This window comes from Chanos chanos, chromosome 7 (genome assembly GCF_902362185.1).
Source record: "Chanos chanos chromosome 7, fChaCha1.1, whole genome shotgun sequence".
NCBI lineage: Eukaryota > Metazoa > Chordata > Actinopteri > Gonorynchiformes > Chanidae > Chanos > Chanos chanos.
Window position 1 is genome coordinate 21,836,317 of NC_044501.1, and position 21,011 is coordinate 21,857,327.

At 41.8% G+C, this 21,011-nt stretch overlaps 1 protein-coding gene across 1 annotated transcript; it reads left to right on the top strand.

Annotated features, from left to right (window-relative positions):
* Nucleotides 1-15,502: 15,502 nt before the first annotated feature.
* LOC115816123 (odorant receptor 131-2-like) lies at nt 15,503-19,493 on the top strand. Its single transcript, XM_030779091.1, has 2 exons — nt 15,503-16,391; nt 19,450-19,493. Exons 1-2 carry the CDS (start codon nt 15,503-15,505, stop codon nt 19,491-19,493), a joined length of 933 nt encoding a protein of 310 aa, XP_030634951.1.
* Nucleotides 19,494-21,011: the final 1,518 nt, after the last annotated feature.

The window sequence follows — 21,011 nt, forward strand, 5'->3', positions numbered from 1 at the left end:
GTAAATAAGTTTGATGGCTGCTGGAATGTGTAAAATTGCGCATTCTATGTTTTAATTTGTAAGTAGGTGAAAACACGATGAAAGGGCGACTGCTCACGTTATTTATTTTTTTTTTTTTCATTTATTATTTTACAGAAATGAGGAAAACATCGCACCTTCAATGAAAAACTGACTCGATCCCACCGGGGATGTTTGTGATGAGTAAGCTGTAAATTAGTTTGACTAGCTTGACTAGCACAGCACAGCATATTGCTTTCTATAGCTAAAACCTCTGTCATAAAACTTAGCTTACAAGGACGTAGGCTATAACTTCTCTGTCGGTGCAGCAGATTGTAAAACTGTATCATGCCATACATACATTTTACACGTCATCATCATATCTGGGTCTAGTAGCGTACTATTGTGTGCTATACAAAATAAGATTGTTTTAATCACAGGAGCCAACTAAATCAGACTCATTGAGGTTATTGTGACAATTAGTCTCATCAGTGTAGGCTACTTTAATGCCTGTCAGGTGTAAATGATCGAAACACTTGCACATATGTTTCATGGCTGCTGGAATACGTAAATGCCGCATTCTATGTTTTAATTTGTAAGTAGTTTGAAACACAATGAAAGGGCAACTGCTCACATTTTTTCTTTCATTATTTTACAGAAGTGAGGAAAACATTGCACCTGCACGGAAAAAGGCACGGTGTCAGCCCAGTTAGCAACCACTGTCATGGGAAACAGAGGGTGATGGTGATGCTGCTCCACCACCACTGTGGTTTCTTCCTGCAAGGGAGCCTGGTGTGCAGCTGAGCACAGGGGACAGCCACACTCCTCTGGACCTCTTCAAGTTGTTCTTTTCAGAGGACGCTGTGTAAATTCTCTGCCAGAACACCAACAAGCAAGCTGCCAGGAACGTAGCCAGAGGTGCAAAGTACAGATGGACGGATGTTGGAGTTGCCAAATTTTACAGATATATTGGACTGATATTCTACATGGCCATGGTCAAGCTGGATTACATAACTGACTACTGGTGGACAAACTCCATCTTTTCCCTCCTTTTCCCATCACAGGTGATGTCAAGGGATAGATACCAGACCATATCCTGTAATGTACACATGAGTGACCCAGATGAGGACAGAGTGAATGATGCCAAGAGGGGAACCTCAAAGCATGACAGACTGTTCCAGGTCAAACCCCTCATGTACACGATTCAGACTGCCTGTAAGGTATTCTATCATCCTCGCAGGAGTTTTGTTGTGGATGAACCTATGGTGCCTTGCAAAGGACTTACTGGCATGACACAGCACATGAGGGACAAACCAGCCAAGTGGGGTTTCAAGTTGTTTGTGCTCGCAGACTCCAGAAATGGGTACACTGTGGACTTTTCTGTGTACACTGGAAAGAACAACTTCCCCACAGGCTAGGGACTCTCTTAAGACTCTGTCATGTCACTGATTGACAGAAGGTATTTGGGGTCTGGGTACCATGTGTACATGGTCCAGGAGGGACTGTCCACGCAGTGCTGTCAATGCACTGACAAAGAAGTCACCTAGAGGAACGAACTACTCGATAAGGGATGGTCCTCTTCTCTTTGTGAGGTGGATGGACACGTGAGAGGTTTCTGTCTGTTCCACAATCCATACAGCCTGCTCTGGGGATGCAGTACAGAGAAGGGTCAAATCCAGACAGGGTTTCTGGACCACAGGGTGATGGAGTACAACAAGCTAATGGGAGGTGTGGATTTGTCAGACCAGCTGATTCAGTATTATACAACGCACAACAAAACCTTGAAGTGGTACAGGAAACTCTTTCTTCACTTCTTGGACATTGCTGCAACCAATTCCTACATTCTCCACAAAGAACCCATGCGGCAGGACAGCATGACCCACAAGGCTTTCATGGAGGAACTCACAGTACAGCTGTGCAGTGTGACAAAGAAGACACAGACACCTTCAAAGAAAGTCAGTGGTGTTCATGTGCCAGTTCCTGGGGCTGAGCTTGACACTGACAGCAGGATGAAGGCTTCCACTGGTTGCAGGACCTGTGCATATTGCAGGGCTCATAAGAGGAAGAACACAAAAACCCCTTGGACGTGCCAAGCATGTGATGTGTACCTTTGCCTTCAACCAGACAGAAACTGCTTTAATACATTTTCAATAAACTGTAAAAAAGGCCTTTACTTTCTCTTCTCACAATTCACACTGACTTTCCAAACACAATGACAGGCCACAATAACATTCCAGACTGATGGGCCATTACCTTTGACAGTGGAGCAGGGACCATTACAAGTATGTTGACACCCACCTCATCAATATTCATTGTGTAGGCCACTAGCTTTGAAAAAAGTTGTGTCACTCCAAACTTATAACACTTTAGTCTTTACAAGAAAAGGACACACCATGTCTGACACCTCCTTCAGTCTGCAGGCTTCAGCCCAAGAGAAGGAGAAACTCAAGTTTAGTTGAGGAAAACCTGCCAGCAAGCAGGTTAGCTTCACAGAGTATGTTGCCATAGTAACTGACTCACAGTTAAACTGAACTGGCTTTGTGAAACCAAAAACCTGGACTTTCCTTCAATTCCTAACTCTGTCCAAGGAGCTACAAGATGGCACAATCACGCTGTCTCTGTTTGGAGTCGAATTGGACGTATCATGGGAGTGTTTGTGTTTACTGCTTGTTGTCAGCAAAACTAACCTTAAAAATGCTCTGGCCAGTGTTTTTCATCAAAAAAGATGCTGTGTGTGAACACAGCCTAAAGCGTTTTACAGTACACACATGTTCAGAGCTGAATGAATTATTATCAGCTCTGCACAGGCAGAGCACATCATATCGCTTTCTATGGCTAAAACTTCTGTCACAAAGAATGGGCCCCAGTTTAGTAGGCACACCACAGCCAGTTGGCAGGTACACTGTAGTTGAGATTAGGGTCAGGGTGTGACTGTCGCTTGCTGGGCACAGGATCCATTGCGAGTACTGTTAGCCAGAAGTTCTTTGAACAGCAGTTGAAACCCCATCTTCAGCCCCACCTATGGTTAAAGTGGCCACAAATGGATGGACATACCTTTCCTGGGACACTTGGAGGTGGAAAAACACCTTCTAAAATGGGTGTACTTGTCACCAAGAATTCTCGTGATCTTAATTCTCCTGTACAAAAAGATTCCATTCCTGGTCTTGCAGCGATGAATATTATTAGTCAGTGCTATTAAGAGATGTTTATACAGCATACAGCCTTGTTCCAGTCCCCGGATGTCCAGCATGCAGACAGGGCATGGCATCAGACTCTTCCAGTGTATCAGCATTTAGAACCTGCTTTGGAGAACTGTCAAGTGGACTTGGTCTGAGTCTGGTTTTGGCCCATCATCCGAGTACCTGCAGGCTCCATGATGCTTGTTTCAGCATTCTCCCATGAAGGCTTAGGTTCTTCACTGTCATCTGGTCTGCTGGAGCTGGTATTCTTACAGAGGATCAGCTGTCTTGCAGTCTTCTCATTCCCTCTGCTTACTTGTCTTCCCTCTTACTTATTTGTTTTCAAGCCCTGAAAGACCTGCTGGTCAGAGCCCCTGTATTAGGATATGTTGACTTCACTCGCCCCTTCATCCTGGAGACTAATGCTAGTCATGCAGGGTGTAAGGGAAATTTGAAGTCCCCTGTAATGAGAGTTGCTAATTTTCAGAGACAAAAAACTTCATATGTGATGAATAATTTCTTTATTTTGTGCAGCGCATAAGAATTGCAGCACCTCAGAGGTGAAGTGCAGTTCTCACCGAAGTTAAGGAGTGCAGAACTTTTCATACAGTAAGGCAAACAAGTCCAAAGACATGTGTGGGGTAATACAAGATAACTTTTCTCATGGCATACAGGATACTTGGTGTTCATTCCCAGGTGATACAGACACACAGAGGCCTTGTATTCTACATAAGAAATGCTCATTGTTCTAACACACAGATACATTTCTGCAGCGTAGAGTAATTAAGCGCGTCCCTATAATATTAATACTTCATCATGACAATAGTCATGAGGCATATTTTCCTTCTAAAAGTTACAGCCATGAAGTAAAGCAACATTTTGCCACATTCTCTCCTTTTGACACTCATGTGGCAACAAACAATGGAAAAATATGCAGTATATAAAGTATTTTGTTCAGTATGCTCTCAGAGTAATTATATTTTGACAGCGTACTTCAACACCAAAAACCAACAAACCAAAAAGACTATAATGTACTTCATGATGAATAATGATGATGAAGGTCTTTGTCCTCTTATCTTCTGAATGGTGTGACCCTTTGTGAGTCATAGACCAGGAGTGTAGGCTTGCCAGGGAGAGGTAACTAGCACTTCACGTGGTAGCAATAAATCTCGTCTCATCTTGTTAAAGCCTGTCGTCATCTTCTTCTGGGGCACTACTCTGGCCCACTGTTGGTGTCGTTCGCTGGGCACTGACATTCGTTTCATCCAGCAGCCAGTAGATCGGTGAGGCTGACAGGAGGAAGATTATGACTACTACCACCAGGAGTCGTTCTCTACTTGCCATCTTTAGAGAACGGTTTGCACTGGGAGGCGTAGATCCAGGTGCCCCTCTCAGCTACTCTGACTGCAGTTGGCATGGTCAGCAGCACTTGGAATGGTCCGGTCCAGCGTGGTTGACGCCAGTGCTTCCTTCTTTGGTCCTTTACCACCACCCAATCCCAAGGTTGGATGTAGTTCAGTTGTGCTGAGGCTGGCACAGGTAGGACAGCTTTTACCTTAGAGAAGATAAGCTTTAGAACATTGTTAAGAGCACAGTAATACTGCAATATGTCGTCATCCATCCCAGTAAGGGTGAACCTGTTTTGAGGAAAAGGGGTGTTAGTCATTCTCATGGGATGCCCAGTTAATATCTCACAGGGAGTGTGTCCAGTGGTCTTATGTGGGTATCCTCTCATAAATACTCTCATAGGACCTCAACCCATGACAGCTGTGTTTCAGCCATTAATTTGGAGAGTTGTCACTTGACAATTTAGATGGGAGGCCCCATCTCGGTATCACTTCCCTCAGCAGTGCCTTTGCTATTGAGAGGATGGTGGCATTTCTGCCGGGAAAACAATCAGTCCACTTTGAGAACATATCTACTATTGCCAATATTTATAGCCTTTGCATGGAGTAAGTTCAATAAAGTTCAGTATTAAATGTTCAAAAGGGCACCCAGGCTTTGGATATGTGTAATAGGGCATTTCAGTACGTCCGCCTACATTGTTGGCAGCATATATTACACATTCCCCCCCACCCCCAAAATAAAAAATCAGAAAAGGTTGAAAATCCTGGCACATACCACATTTTATTCACAATGCTGAGTATGTCCCCTTGTGACACATGGTCAGGGCCATGGATCATTTTAGCCAGGAATGGGAGCGTGAGAGTACGGAGAGGGGTCACTCACTCACTTGAAGAGTTGAGAGTGCTGTCCTTCTTGGCCCAGCAAGAGAGCTCTGTCTTATCAGCTCCTGACTGCAACATTCAGTGTGGTTATATGTGCAGAACAATCTGATTAACCCCTTAACACCCATGGTAACAAATATGTGACTGTATCTGAGTGATACCCACAGCCCACAGTCATAAATGTGTTATTTTGGAATTTTGATAATTAGAATAGAATAGAATAGAATATCTTTGTCACTGCCCAAGTACAGTTTCCACTGCACGAATACAACGAGATTAGGTTTGCAACTCCTTTACTCAATGGTATAAAGACAATAAATAAGGTAACAACAGAGTAAAAAAAAGGTAACAATAGAACAACAATGAGATGAGATAATAAGTAGGACAAGAAAGTAGCAAACCTTGTAAACCATGTTCATTGGTAGTAAGTAAGTAGTGCCGTATAAACAGTGTCCATTGGAAGTAAATAAATAAATACTGCAATAGCACAGATGTGCAGAATGCAGCAGCAGAAATACAGTACAGAGTAACAACGGTATAAACAGTTTGCACAGTATAAACAGTATATGCAGTTAAGACAGTGTAAACAGTGACTGGTGGTAGTGAATAGTGCAACAACTCAGGCGCACAAAACGGCTCAGATGTGCAACCGCAGTCTAAATGGTGTAAACACTGCATAACAGTATAAAATAGTGCAAACAGTATAGAATAGTGTAAACAATATAAAAAGTGCAAGTAGATCAAGAGTGCAAACAACACAGGTGTGCAATCTGCAGCAACAAGACCAGACAGTCTGGAAATGTAGAAAGGGTCCAGTTGAGCAACTGTATAAGTCCTGAACACTGGGCTTGTTACAATAGCCGCTGTCACTGTATTATAGATGAGATATTGAACACAATATCCAGACAGTAACACAAGGTTGATGAAAGTGACCCCTGTGTACCGTGTGGCTTATTAGGTGGCAGAGTGCAGTGTATAAGTGTATGTGAGGTCAGTTCAGTTGGGCGCGGCAATCAAAGGGGGGTAGTGAGACAGATTATGGGGGCACTTGATGGACTGATTCAGACCACTTATGGCTCATGGGGAAAAAGCTATTCCCCAGTCTTGTGGTGACATTATATGCTGACATAACAATGGGTAGGCTATGTCTCTGTCCACACTAACCTGGGTAAATTTTAAAACACATATATATTTCTCTGGTTAGCCCGTCAGTCCACACTAAAACAACATTTTCTGCCACCAAAAACGATACTTTTCAAAAAAGCTCTCTTTGATGCATAAATTTGACAATGCCGTTGTAATGCAGACAGGAAAACGGAGTTTCAAAAATGATGATGTATGGTTGCCGTGACACTCGCGAAAGTTTCTGCTGGAGTCACCAAAATAAATGATGGGCGAAATACAGTGAATGCTGCTCTGTCTATCAAATATGCTAATCTATCTTCAATTACAGATCATCATACTGTACAATGCACATGCTCTGATCCAATACAGAAGACAACCTTTTCCACCATACTGGAAACACTCCTCATCCCGACCGCACCTTGAAATCCTGTCCATGAAAATCAAGAACAAGATTGGAGACAAGGTAAAGCACTGACGGAGTCCAACAGTCACTGGGAATGAGTTTGACTTTGTGCCGAGAATACGGACACAGCTCTCACTGCGGTTATACAGGGACCGAATGGCTCACAGCAGGGAACCTGGCACCCCATACTCCCGCAGTACCCTCCACAGGACACCCCAGAGAACACGGTCGTAAGCCCAACCGAAAGTTCTTTTCCATGGCCTCCCCAAACCCCTCCCATACCTGAGTTTTTGCTTCCATGACCACCGTAGCTGCAGCGCTTTTAGTGTGCCGGTACCTCTCAGCCAATTCCGGAGTCCCCCATGCTAGCCAAGCCCGGAAGGCCTCCTTCTTCAGCTTGAATGCTTCCCTCACCGGTGGTGTCCAGCACCGGGTCCTTGGGTTGCTGCCACGACAGGCACCGACGAACATCTGGCCACAGCTCAAAGCTGCCGCTTCAACAATGGAGGCTCTAAACAGGGTCCATTCAGACTCCATGTCCCCAACCTCCCTCGGGATCAGGGAAAAGCTCCTTTGGAGGTGTGAGTTGAAGATCTTCTGGACAAGGTCAGCCGTTCCCAGTTCACCCTCACTATGCATTTGGGTTTACCAGGCCTCCCCCGCCATCTGATCCAACTCAACACCAGGTGGTGATCAGTTGACACCTCTGCCCCTCTCTTCACCCAAGTGTCCAGGACATGTGGCCACAGGTCTGATGAGATGACTACAAAGTCGATCATCGACCGTTGGCCTAAGGAGCTCTGGTGCCAGGTACACTTATGAGCCACCTTATGCTTGAACATGGTGTTCGTTATGGACAATCTATGGCTTGTACAGAAGTCCAAAAACAAAGCACCACTAGGGTTCAGATCGGGTAGGCCGTTCCTCCCAATCACTCCCCTCCAAGTCTCTCCATCATTGCCAATGTGAGCACTGAAGTCTCCCAGTAGAACTACGTCCCCACTGGTCAGTCAGAGATTTCCCCCCCTGCAACCCGAAGACGCAGTGATGCAACCCTAACAAGTAACCCCACACCTGCCGGTCACCTCTCACCCCGTGCAACTCCGGACAAGGATAGAGTCCAGCCCCCATCCAGGAGTTTGGTTCCAGAGCCAAGGCTGTGCGTAGTAGTGAGCCCAGCTATATCTAGTTGGTATCGCCCCACCCCCCGCACAAGTTTCAGCTCCTCCCCCCCCCAGAGAGGTGACATTCCACGTACCAAAAGCCAGTTTCTGCACCGTAAGTCCAGTCCATCGGGGCCCTCGTCCCAACCCGCCACACGTGTGGCCTCGCACCCGGCCCCTATTTCTCCCCTCGCAGGTGGTGGGCCCATGAGAGGGTAGCCCCATATTGCTCATTCCGGCTGAGCCCAGCCGGACCCCATGGCAAGTCCAGCCACCAGGTGCCCGCTTGTGAGCTCCCCTCCTGGGCCTGTCTCCCTATTCCAGGCGGGGTGCCTGTTTCTTTGTGGATGCTGAAGAGCTAAGGGCTTTCAGAATCGCTTTTTGTCTGGTCCCTCACCTGGGACCTCTCTGCCTTGGGTGACCCTACCAGGAGCTACATGCTCCAGCCAGCACAGCTCCCAGGATCACAGGGGCTAACAAACCCCTCCACCACAATAAGGTTGCGATTCCAGGAGGTGTCTTGTTGTTCAGATAACTTTTATCCCTTTTTATATGCAAGAGAAACTTCCGACAACACAATCAGTTGTGAAGAAGCAATAATTGCCAACTGCTGCAGCTCAGAACATATCCCCTGATAAAGACATCATAGATGCTCCACAGAGTACAAGCGACAACAAGCAATGCCATGATGGGCAGAGTGGAAGAAGCAGTGAAAGGTTGGCCATTCCTGGGGCTCAAGCAAGGAAGCACAAGGCCAAAACTAGTTTAGCTGATAGTGAGCTGCAGTCATACATGAATCAACAGAGAAGGCAGCTAGAAGAAATATATGAAGCTGAACAGAAACGTCAAAAAGAGGACAATGAGGGCTTTGACAGACTGTTGAGGGCACAGCAGGATGCAGATGAAAGGAGATTCCAATGTATGCAAGCGCAGCGACAAGCAAATCATCAGATGTTCATGCAGCTAATGGGCAATGTCATCACTGCTTTGTGTCCTGGTCAAAAGGAACACCCACAATCACCACGCTGGATTCATCCAGCTCCTGTGGGGTCAACCACTACTAGTGCCTGGCCTATGCATCACTCACCTGTGCCACAGCAGTGTATGTCACCTATGGCCTAAGAGATGATGCCTGCAACTATATGTCTCAGCAGCTCATGCATCCACCCATCAACGTTGAAGATGAAGTGACTCCGAAACCAACTAATGGCTCACATGGTAACCCACCTGTGTCATCTATACTATACGGCACTGGCCAGCATTCCTACAATTTGTAAATCACTGGACACCAGCCTAGAAGTATGACCAATGGTAAGGCAGCATCTGCAGAACATAGCAAAAATTTAATTACCATGCAGTGGATGAATAATGCAAATGTATCGCGTATGTACAAATGTGTGTGTGTGTTTTCTTTTCTTTCTTTTTTTTTTTTTTTTAACAGAGGGTTATACAGCCACTGCAATATAATCCTATTTTAACTGTTAGCAGTTCTTGATTGAAAATAAATTGATATTTGTCCCTCTCTGTCTCTCTCTGTCCCTCTTCTTTGTTTCTTTAGTTTATCTCGTTGTCCCCTTCTAGTGGTCAGTGTGGGTTGAATTCCATCGTTAACTTTCTGGTTTTCTTTGCTCAGTCTTGTTTAACCTTGTTAGTTTAATCATTGTTCATACCTGTTTGCAGTTAGTTAGCCTTGTTTAGTTTGGTATAAGTACTCCTTAGTTTTCTCTGTCACTTTGTCTGGCATTGTTTGGTGTGCACCTCAAGTCACACTGGTTCTCCCTCCTGCCTGAATTTCTGGGGGGTGTTCAAGAAAGTGGGTTTAGTGAAAACTCAGAGTTAGTTAACTCAGAGCAAGTAGTAAACCTCCTAATAGAAGAGCCATATGGATTCATTCTCGTAGCAAAACAAAGCAATAGAGTTCTTTTATTAGGAGACTTATTACTTGCTCTGAGTTAACTAACTCAGAGTATTCACTAAACCCACTTTCTGGAATACCCCCATGATGACTATTCTCGGTAGGTTTTGGTACTCTTTTGTTTTGCTTGTTGGAAATAAAGAGACTACTAACCTGTATTTCCATCCAACCTCTTTTACACATGTAGGGGTTGCCAGGCCCGTAGACCATACTACCCATAATTCCCTGCTTGACCACATGGGTAATCTGAACCTATCTTCTCAGCTTTCACTGTAACGGTATTGGATACAGCAATGGAGCCAGATACCAGACACAGTGATGACGCAATTTTATGCCATAAAACCGCGGAAAATTCCAAACTCTCTCTCTCTCTCCAGCTCTTAAATTCTCCAACTCCCTAGCAGTGGCTCGCACTAGCAGCAGCTCGCTAGCAGCGGGTGTCTCTAGCGGGTGTTCCTGCCTGCATACAGAGACTCCGTTACTCCCTGGCATTGGATCTCTCGGGCGAGTGATCCCATCGGGATAAAGAGACACCGTTTCTCTGCCGAAGAAAAGAAGTAACAACGAAGCGAGATATTTGTACAGCCAAAGTTTTAATGTACTTTCTCTCGCACAGTTGTGACTTTAACTTCAACCGGCTAATTACACTGTAACACACACAGTATTCGACGGAAGAAAAGGCGACCGGATCCCTTTTTATTTCTTAAAACGTCGACAAACTAAATCAAGAACCCTTCAAGATCATCGGACGAGCGACCGAGCCCCGAAGATCTTCAAGCGTCAAGGAAAAGAACTTCTCCCTGGACCTGCGAATCCCACTGCTCATCAGGCTACCAAAGATGTACCTTCGGTCGCCACACAATGAGCTATTCAAAGTAAGGCTGGCATCTGGGCACACTTTAGTATTAAGATTATATGCAGTTAATGTGAAGGAAGTGTTGTTACTTGAATTCTTTTATGATCTAAATGTACACACTGTATTTCATGTACAATGCGGTTTTTAGCCACTTATTATTTTCTTTTGGTTACAACTTATGAAGGATAGATCTGGCATGCGTTCTCTCTCTCTCTAACTCCCTTTTTCTGATTGCACACCTCCGACATTGGGATTGCAGCGTGACTTAAGGATTCGGTAGAGTTGTTGAGTTTAGGGCCTACTTACTTGAGACTAGCTCTTAAGTTAGAGATTCTTTGTTCTCTCACACACACGCTTCTCGTTGCCCATCCCCACTCTAGTTGGTGCCTGGCACACATGCTTGTGCACTACATCCTCATACCATGCATACCTCTTGCCTGTGCGCCTGCGCACAGCCTCTCTCCCTTGCTCCTCCTCCTTTGAAATAAACTGTTGCCCTGTCTGTTTCTGCCGCAGTATTCACTGAATGCCAACCTCTGCCATCAAAGTACTCCCAGTTACCTTCATCAACCTGGTTGTCCATGAGTGTTATGGATTTAGCAGTGTAATTGTAATACATTAGTACTGCAATACTCTCTAAGACTGTAGCACAGTGTTACAGCTAGCTTATCCCATTAATCTTAGTTGTTTAATTAACAAAATACCGAACACCCAAATTAATGCTTAATAAATTATATGAGACTGATTTTTATAAATGCTAGCTAGCTCCAGTCGGGCTAAACATAATGGGCCCTGCACAGCCCATTAGCAAGCTTGTTAACTGTGGCATTAAAATGTTATAGTTTCTCATGTCCGGGAAGCCACAGTAGATTTTGGCCCAAGGACAGATTGGATTACAGCTGTCCTAGTTAGTGATGTGATGTGTTTTTGTAAAGTTTCATGACATTAGCAATAGAGACTATAGAGTAAAATATCATTCAATAGGCATTTTTACATCGCCCGAAAGATACATATCGTCATGTCATACAGCCCTACATAGAACGTTATTAACCAGTATTTCATTTGGTTCTAACCGCTTCGGGAATGATAATTTTAAGGTGGAGCACAAAAACAGAAACATTAAAATACAGACTCTGCTCGAAACGAACAGATTGAAAAAAAAAAAAAATCTGGTTTGAAGTCCTTAAGTGAATATAGTCTAGATTTAGCCACGCACAACATGTGCATAACTATTTTATGCTCTGATGGTCAGTTGACCAAAGCGTCAGTGAATCAATAACTTTACAAGATACAGTGTGCCCTCTCTTCTACGTATCTGTATGCGGAACTAAAATGAAAAACTCAGTTTCCTCTCCATTTCCATAACGGAGCCATAACTTGGCAACTGAATTAGCACATGTTCAATGATGCAGCCTTGTAAGTATGGCGACCACAGATCCAGAGCTTGAGGTCTCCTGTTTGGGAACATTTTGTTTTTCCAGTGAACCACAGTAGCAATGGGCAAAGACAGGTGGATAAGACATAGGCAGCATGCCTGCATTGTTCAACTGAAATCAGGTAGGTTGCTGGCAGTACGTTGAACATGATTACTCATTTGAGGTGGCATCATCCAATTGTGAATATCACCAGTACAAAGAAAAAACAGAGTGGAGAGCAAACTGGACATTATGGCCAGTTTGCCATTGTTTATAAGTTTGTACATGTTTATAAGTTTACAAGTAAATTTGTAATAAATGAAAAGAAGTTCCATGTTTTGCATGTCTTTTCACTGTACCGACATTGTACCAAACTGTGACTTCAAAACCGGGGGAACATACCGAACCGTGACTTTTGCATGCTGTTACACCCCTAATGCATGTGCCACTCAAATGTACAAACACCACAGCAAAACACCACGTAAACATAAATAGCCATAGGCAAGGTGGGGCCATGTCGTCATCATTTCCAGAAGGTTCTGTATTCGGCAATGTCAAGTTTGCGTTTTCAAAAGATTCCACACTGGAACCCTATTTCAAAAGTTTGCGTTTTCAAGCCTGGAAAGTGCCGTTGTGTGGACGACAGGCCGAAACGTAATAAAACTTTTCTGTTTTCACCATCGTCATGTGGACGGCCCCTAAGTGTCCAGGTAGATGAAGTGAGGTGAGCGTCCTCGCTGTACTTCAGCAGGGAAAGCAGTAATTTAAACTGACAGCAGAAATTCACACAGTTCTTTACAAAGCTACAGAAGAAGCACACATCAAAAGCTAATGGTCATACATCAGAAAATAATGAGGTTTCTACAAATGTAATCAACAGACCTGATCTTATGAGAAAAAGAGTGAAAATGTTAAATGTCAAAGAAGGTTAATACTGAGACAAGCGAATAATCTCCTTGATGTTTTAACTGAGCTCAGCTGTAGCCCATGAGCCTGCCCTGTCCTTCAAGCGTCAACAAACCATAGGCAATGGATTTTGCACTGACAATGGTATTGAATTCTTTTGTCGTCAAAAATGCACATCCTTTGTTCACAAACCTAGATGCCCTCTGTGAAGCCAACTTGTTGAGCAAATTTAGACACATCAAGTGTTTACAGCCAAATAAAATGGTAAAAGCTGAAACAAACAAATCAGATATTCACTTTTGTTGACCTGAATTGCTTCAAAGACATCCCAACGGGACCCAAATCATCTTACCAACATTCCATTGGATAATGGGGAACTGAAGCATTTAGCAGATAGCACAGATTTGGTACTAGTTATCAAACAGGAATCTTAGCTAGTTAACCCTCCAAACTCAATGAAAAAAGGCTAATGCTAGCTAACTATACAACATACAGTTGTGAACTAAAACTGCATGCGTGCAAAAGGCCCTACAGATAAAGAATTCCAGTGATGCCAATAAAGCTGCAGAGTCTTTTTTGACAAAACAAGCATTAGTTGGTTAGCAGCAGCTCATAACTGAACAGACCGCTATAATTGCTAAAGACTCATCAAATATGTCAAATCAGGGCCTATATATTTTTTTTCTTCAAGTAGATAGGTCAATGTATATTATATTTCAAATTTTGCACAGTTACTTGTGCATGTAAGATACTGCTAGGAAAGAAAACTAGAGGAAGACATGTGACTCTGCATTACACTAGAACATGCCTGTACTGGTTTGGGCATATTCAACAAAACCTACATGCAAAGAGGGTTCGTTTGAAAGGAAAGGGTTCTGTCACTATATATACAGACAGGGCAGGAGCTATAAGCATAAAGAAAAAGGAATTAGAAACAAAAGTACTTCAGGTGGAGCCAAGGCCCATGTTCCCAAATTGTATTATACATAAGGAAAGTGTTTCAAAAGTTACACAACCTGATCTACAATAGAGTGAAAACAAGATGTGTTCCTTTGTAGTCTGCTCTCATTAAAAAAAAAAAAAAAAAACACAACAACAAAAAAAAATTTCTCACAAATTCATGTGAGGCAGCTCAAAAAGCAAACAGTCAGAGGTGACCACTGTCTAGAGAAAAGTATTATTCTGCTTCAACAATTGTAATTATGGTTTTGCATTGTATGTTTCTTCAAATTTTCTTGCTCACTAAAAAATCTTATAATGGAAATTGAGCTGACTCATTATCTTATTACACTTGCACACTCCTGTACACACACACACACACACACGCGCACTAAAATTCTCACTCACATAGGTGCACACATTCTCCTCTTGTGTCTTTCTGTCTGTCTCTGGACTCTCAGCTCTCACACGCAGACACAGACACAGACTCACACACACACACACACACACACACATTATGCAAATAAAAAAAAAAGAGTCACATACTATAAAACAAACACCTATGAACCACACAGCCTCATATAAACCTGACACCACATCTCTATGTTAAAGTGCCCATGTACACGAACTGAGGTAAGTGTCCTTGCTCTACTTGCGCAGGTAAAGCAGTAATGCAAACTAACCGCGGGAATTCACACAGTTCTCTTCACAGCTACACAGGAAGCACACAAAAGCTAATGGTCCTGAATCAGAAAATATTGAGATTTCTACAAATGTAATAAACAGACCTGATCTCATGAGAAAAAGAGTGAAAATGTTCAGTCTCACTTCATGTATCAGAACAGCAACGATGATGATGATGATTGGTTACTGATTGTTTTTTTCTAATTCTTACTTGCAGAGCTTTATTGTTCAAATTCAGTAATCAAGAGCTGGAGGGTTATTACAGAAAACATGGTAAACCAATAACATTTTTTGTGACGTGGGGTGTGAAGTTCATCACTGGAGTTTTTCATTAAACCAATACTGGTATATGTATATTTCTGATAGTATGAAAAGATTTTGAGGCAGAGCCTCGATAAAATCTCTCAGTAAACTTGTTCTTGATGTTACTACGATGTGCACTGATCCAGTTTCCTTGTGGAGAACATCACTGGGGACTGTTTAATATATGTGTTAACATTTTCATTATTTTCGTCTAAATATTTTCTTTACATTTTGGCAGCATTTTAAGATGTATTCTGTTTTGGAATATTAGACTGGCAAAAGCTTAACAGTTCAGAGAACACTACTTCTCAAAAAATAGGCAAGCCACTGAAATTCATTTCTCTCTGTGGATTAGTCCTACAACAAGAAACTCTTTTGAGAAACTGACAATGAACACCAGCCAAGAGAGGGATTCGTTTCAAGATGCCTTCATCAAAAACTTCATATGTGTTGCTCTGGGAATCATCATCAATTATATTAATGGAGTGTTTGTGTATACTTTTTTTAAGAGTGCAGTGTTCTATGGCAATTCTCGATATATTCTGTACATTCACCTGGTCACCAGTGATATGATCATGTTGTTTGTTACAGTTGGACTACACATTGTCACTTATGCAGTACCATTTATGCAAGTGTCACTCTGTTGCTTTCTGTTACTCCTCTGCAATGTGACAGCTAAAAACGCTCCATTAAACCTGGCTGCTATGGCCATAGAACGTTACATTGCAGTCTGCAAACCACTGCATCATCCCCAGATCTGCACAGTGAAAAGGACGTACATACTCATCTGCCTGATTTGGATGGCTTCCACTATCCCAGCACTGGTTGATATTTTCATCATTATAGCTCTTAAACCATTAAGTTTTTTTAACAGTAACACTCTCTGCGTATTATGGAATGTTTTCACTACCCAACAACACAGGGACAGAGCCACTGCTGTAGAGATTATTTTCATGCTCTTCGTGTGGTTAACCTTGTTCTATAGCTATTTTATGATTCTTCATATTGCCAAAAATGCATCCACAGATCAAGCGTGTGCTAAAAAAGCTCAGAACACAATATTATTACATGGTGCTCAGCTTCTCTTTTCTATGCTCTCCTATATTGCTCCTTTCATTGATATGTATTTGGTCCCACTTTTCCCTAAGAGTAGATCAAACATTTTGTTCACAACATTTTTGTTAACGCATATTCTACCAAGATTACTAAGCCCACTGATATATGGGATCAGAGATCAACAATTTTTCAAATATATTAAAAGCTATTTTTCATGTAAACAGGAACATGCATCACGGGTGAAACCTCACTGAGCATATGCTCAGCTTGGAATTGCTTTCATGCTTTCAGATAAAATTAAATAAGTAGAAATTGCCATTAAAAATGTTTTGTCATTATGAATGACTGATGTTCAGTATTTGATGTTTTAGAACTTCGTTTGCCTTTTTAACATAATTTCATTCATAAGATTCAAGTTCTTTCAAGCAATTTAAACAGATTTCTGTACTAGTTCCGTATTAGGCCTATATTGTGGAGAAGTATCCATTGTTCAGTTTTGCATTTTAACCCTAAAGAACTGGCCATACTGAGACAAACTTCAGTCTACTACAAAATGTGCTATTAAACCAGAAAATGACTGGGAAAAGTTTCAGTTATCATACAAAAGTATGAAGCACATTTTAATTCTTCAAAATCACATTAATGAATTGAAATGGTTATCCTGTGTTACAAATCTACAATAATAATAATAATAATAATAATAATAATAATAATAATAATAATAATAATAAAATCTACATGTGGGTTACTAATTGATTTGAACAGCATCAAAGTAAAGCATGATAAACCTTGAATCAGCAAAGCAGAACATGAGAATCCATGCCCTCTATGGCACCATTAAACAGTATTTATCCATGTTTGTCAGCCCTACAGATCTTGTGCCTTATACAAGCATCATCTGCACCCCGAGTGTGCATATCACAATGTCTCCTAAATAAGGTTGACACTGAAAGACAAGTGGATAAACTCCTTGATGCTCATTTAACCGAGCTCAGCTGTAGCCCATGAGCCTCCCCCATTCTTTCAACGTCTACAAGTCATACAGATTTTGAACTTAAATTCTCTCGTAGTCAAAAATGTACATCCCATGTCCCCAAACCTAGATGCCCTCTGTGATGTCAACTTGTTAAGTACATTTAGACACATCAAGTGTTTATTGCCAAATAAAATGGTAAAAAATTGAAACAAACAAATCAAATATTCACTATTGTTTACCCACTGAATTGCTTCAAAGACATCTCAGTAGATGATCACTTTTCCGACTTTCCATAGGATCATAGGAAATTGATGCATTTAACAGACATTGCTAAGCAGGAATGAATCTTCATTCACAAAAATGTCAACTGTTCAAGCACTGTGTTAGAGAAATAAAGTTGGGTCTCTGTGCAATATCAGGGGAAAGATTCCAAAGTTATGAAAATCAGGATGTACCAGTGTTGGCTAGGATGCACCAGTATCAGCCTAAGAGGGCCTGGCTTCGTTGTTTAAGCAAAACTGTGTTTCATGTTTGAGTCATCTGAGGTAAGCTTAGGCCAAGGTCAAGCCATTTTTTATTATTCAGAAGGGTGAAATGGTATATAGAATAGCGAGTTTTGTAAAGTTTTGGAAATAATGGTGTCTGATCAGGTGGGTGGAGAATGTAAGAAGGTGTGACTAGTGATTATCCTGTATGCTGACTGGATGTCTATTTTAGTACTTTGATAAGAATTAGGATATAAGTGATCTCAGAGGTTTCATTCAGTCACTCCCGGGACCTGACTCAGTTTGTTGTATTCTGCCTATAGCTGAATGCAATAAACTTGCACTGTATCAGACTCCTCGAGACTTTGACTATTTTTGAGACAGAATTGTATTGAAGATGTAATATTGAAGAGGGGCATGTGGTGCTGGGTGGTGTTGGGACTCAGTCACACCTGGCCCAGACTTGGCATTCTCTCCCACATCTGTATGGCCTTTCAAGCACTTCCAAGGGCATCTATCGTATCTCGGGTCACTTGGTGAACTGAGACCAATCTGCTCCATCCATAGAAGGGTGTGGAATTCTGTCAGGGTTTGTAGGAAGTTTCAGATGCATGCACTTGTTTTCCAGTTTTATTGGAACAAAACATGAAACAAAAGACTTCTTAGAGCTTACAAGACTCTTGAAACAGAATTCACAACACACAGACAATTCAATTCCGCACAAAGAATGAAGGAAAAACCAGGAGTATTTGTACATAACTGAACAAGACTAAACTAAATGAAAACAGGTAGAATGAATGATTCACTAAAAAGTCAGGAAAGGCAACACAAACCTAACATAAACTGACCAGTAGAGAGGGAAAGAGAGAACCAGGGCATGAAATCATGTCAGTACTTCTTACATAAGCAAAATCAAAGTCAGAAATGAGAACAAAGACATGCAAGTAATGAACATAATTCACAAATGTAATCTATATCCACATAATAATGGATTATTGATATCAGACAGCTAGCACAAATTTGGTACTAGTTAACAAACAAGAATTTAAGCTAGCAAACCTCCCCAAATCTACCTAACTGCTAACTAACTATACAACCTTACATGTAGCTATGTAACAGTCTAACAGTTGTCAGTTTAAACAAAATTTTACTGATCATTATCTGGTTGTTACCTGGTATTTTCCTGATTAGCTAAAGGAGAAAATTTTATTTTGATTGGTTGTGTGTGTGGCCCACCCCTAAGGAGGGGGCACATGTACATTTTCAAGGGGTGCAAACAAAACATGACAAGAATCAGCATAAACGTAACTTAACTTTCCTATTTTAGCTATATTATTGTTTGATATAACATAGCTTTGTCATTATTTTAATTAATTAATTAATTAATTTTGTTGTTGTTTATCATTGTTGTGGTGCTCAACAAATGGGACTCTTTGCTCAATGTGTTAGACAGTGCTTCCATTCAAATAAAGCATGATAATGGAGAATTGACTACCATTAAAAAAGGCTGATGTGCAAATGAAAGGAGCCATCCATGTCATCATCCTCAAAAACTAAATCATATCCCTCAAATGTGAACTCCCATTAAAAAAGGTTGATACGAGTGAGAGATGTTCACACCCATTACTTTATTCCCCTTGCATGCAGTACAAATGGCTGCTGGGAGCTCCAGTGAGCTTCGAAGACTCCTTCTTTCAAGAGAGCTTTTATATCCTTCTTTCCACATGCTTTTGACCCAGGGGACAGTTATAACCAGTTTGCTCTGATTATTCTACAAGGCATTATTGCTCTCATAACTCCCTGCATTAGACTTTTTTAATCGTTATAGTCAAAATCGAGAGTAAACCTGAGCCCAAGCAGTGAAAATATCAGCCAGAATTGATTCAGTATTTGTTTATGTGTTTGACTGTCATTGGTAAGCCATAATCCTAGTGTATTTTGTGCTCAGAGGTTTTGGCTCACTGCAAAACTGGTAAATTATAGACCACCAAGCCCCTTTCACCCATGTGACTCAGAACAGTGTCAGATTAACTATTCTGGCCGTTCTGGTGGACTATCCCCTTACACACTTGTGCCATATTCCCAGAAAATTGCCAAGACAAGTGTATTCACATATGACATGATGAAATCCTGGATAGACAAGATGCTTTGTTTGGAACAAAATGGCATGTGAACCGATCCGATCAAGTTTTGATTTGCAGACAATGTTAATAATTTACAGCACATTTCGTAGACAACTGATGGTAATGCATATGATGGTAGACTACTGGGTATGATGGAAAAGTTACTAGATCTGGTCCTGGCAAATCTACTTTTTGGAATTTCAGCTCTGACTCATGTTCACACAAGATGCCATTCCAAAAAACTGCTAGATAAAGTATTCCAATGATGCCAGTAAACCTGCAGTCTTCTTTGATAAAACAAGCTTTAGCTGGTCAACAGCAGCTCATAACTAAAAGAAAACGCTATAGCTGCTAAAGCTCAGTTAGCATCATCAGTAGCTGGACGTCTCACCGCTAAAACTAAAAAGACACACACAACAAGTGAGACTCTGGTAATAGTGGCAAAGAGCAAAGTCACGCATGGTAATGAAGATCACTGAAAACAGCAAATGGAGAGAAAGTCTAAGAACTACTGGGGAAATTATTATTTTCTGACTTACTCTTCTCCTCTTTTTCCTCATCGAGCGGCAATCCTGCCCCTCTCTTTGTTCTCTAGATTCCCTTCATGGTTCATCCTGTAACTCTTTCTGATAGTCTCAATAGGTCTTGCAGGACGCTAGAGAGAGGGAAAAAAGTGGAGAAGAAAGGAAGATTGATTAAAAGTTCATTTAGAATTTCAGGTACTGTTATGAAACAATCGTGATGATTTACCAACAAAACACGTTGTCTTACCTTGCCTGTGTATCATATCTGTGCATGTTGTTTTCAGCATTATGCATTCTCTGCACAGCTTCCTGTAAAAGCAAAATTAGTACAAGAGTTAAATTCAACCACATTAAGGGATAAAGCAGATAATGAAATGTGAACATATCAGAATGTGTGGCAGTCAAAAACAAAAGCCAGCAGGCTACAGAAATAAACTTACTGAAACAGGGTTATTTCCCGCTCTTCTTTTTTGGGCAGTCTCCTCTTGCACCTCTTTGAGCCCTCTGATGTCTGACTCCATTCTGTCCAACTGCCGAATAGCATTCTCCATGAATCTTTACTGCTGTTCAGACATGTTCTTAAAATAATGCATTTAACAGGGACACCAGCTGCTTGTTTTTGTTCGCACTCGGCGTTGGAATAATTGGATATTCCCGGCGAACAAGTAGCCTCCCCACTCCACTGTCCATTAGAAACTCAAGTGTTCTTTTGCAAGCCATCTTCAAAATGCGTT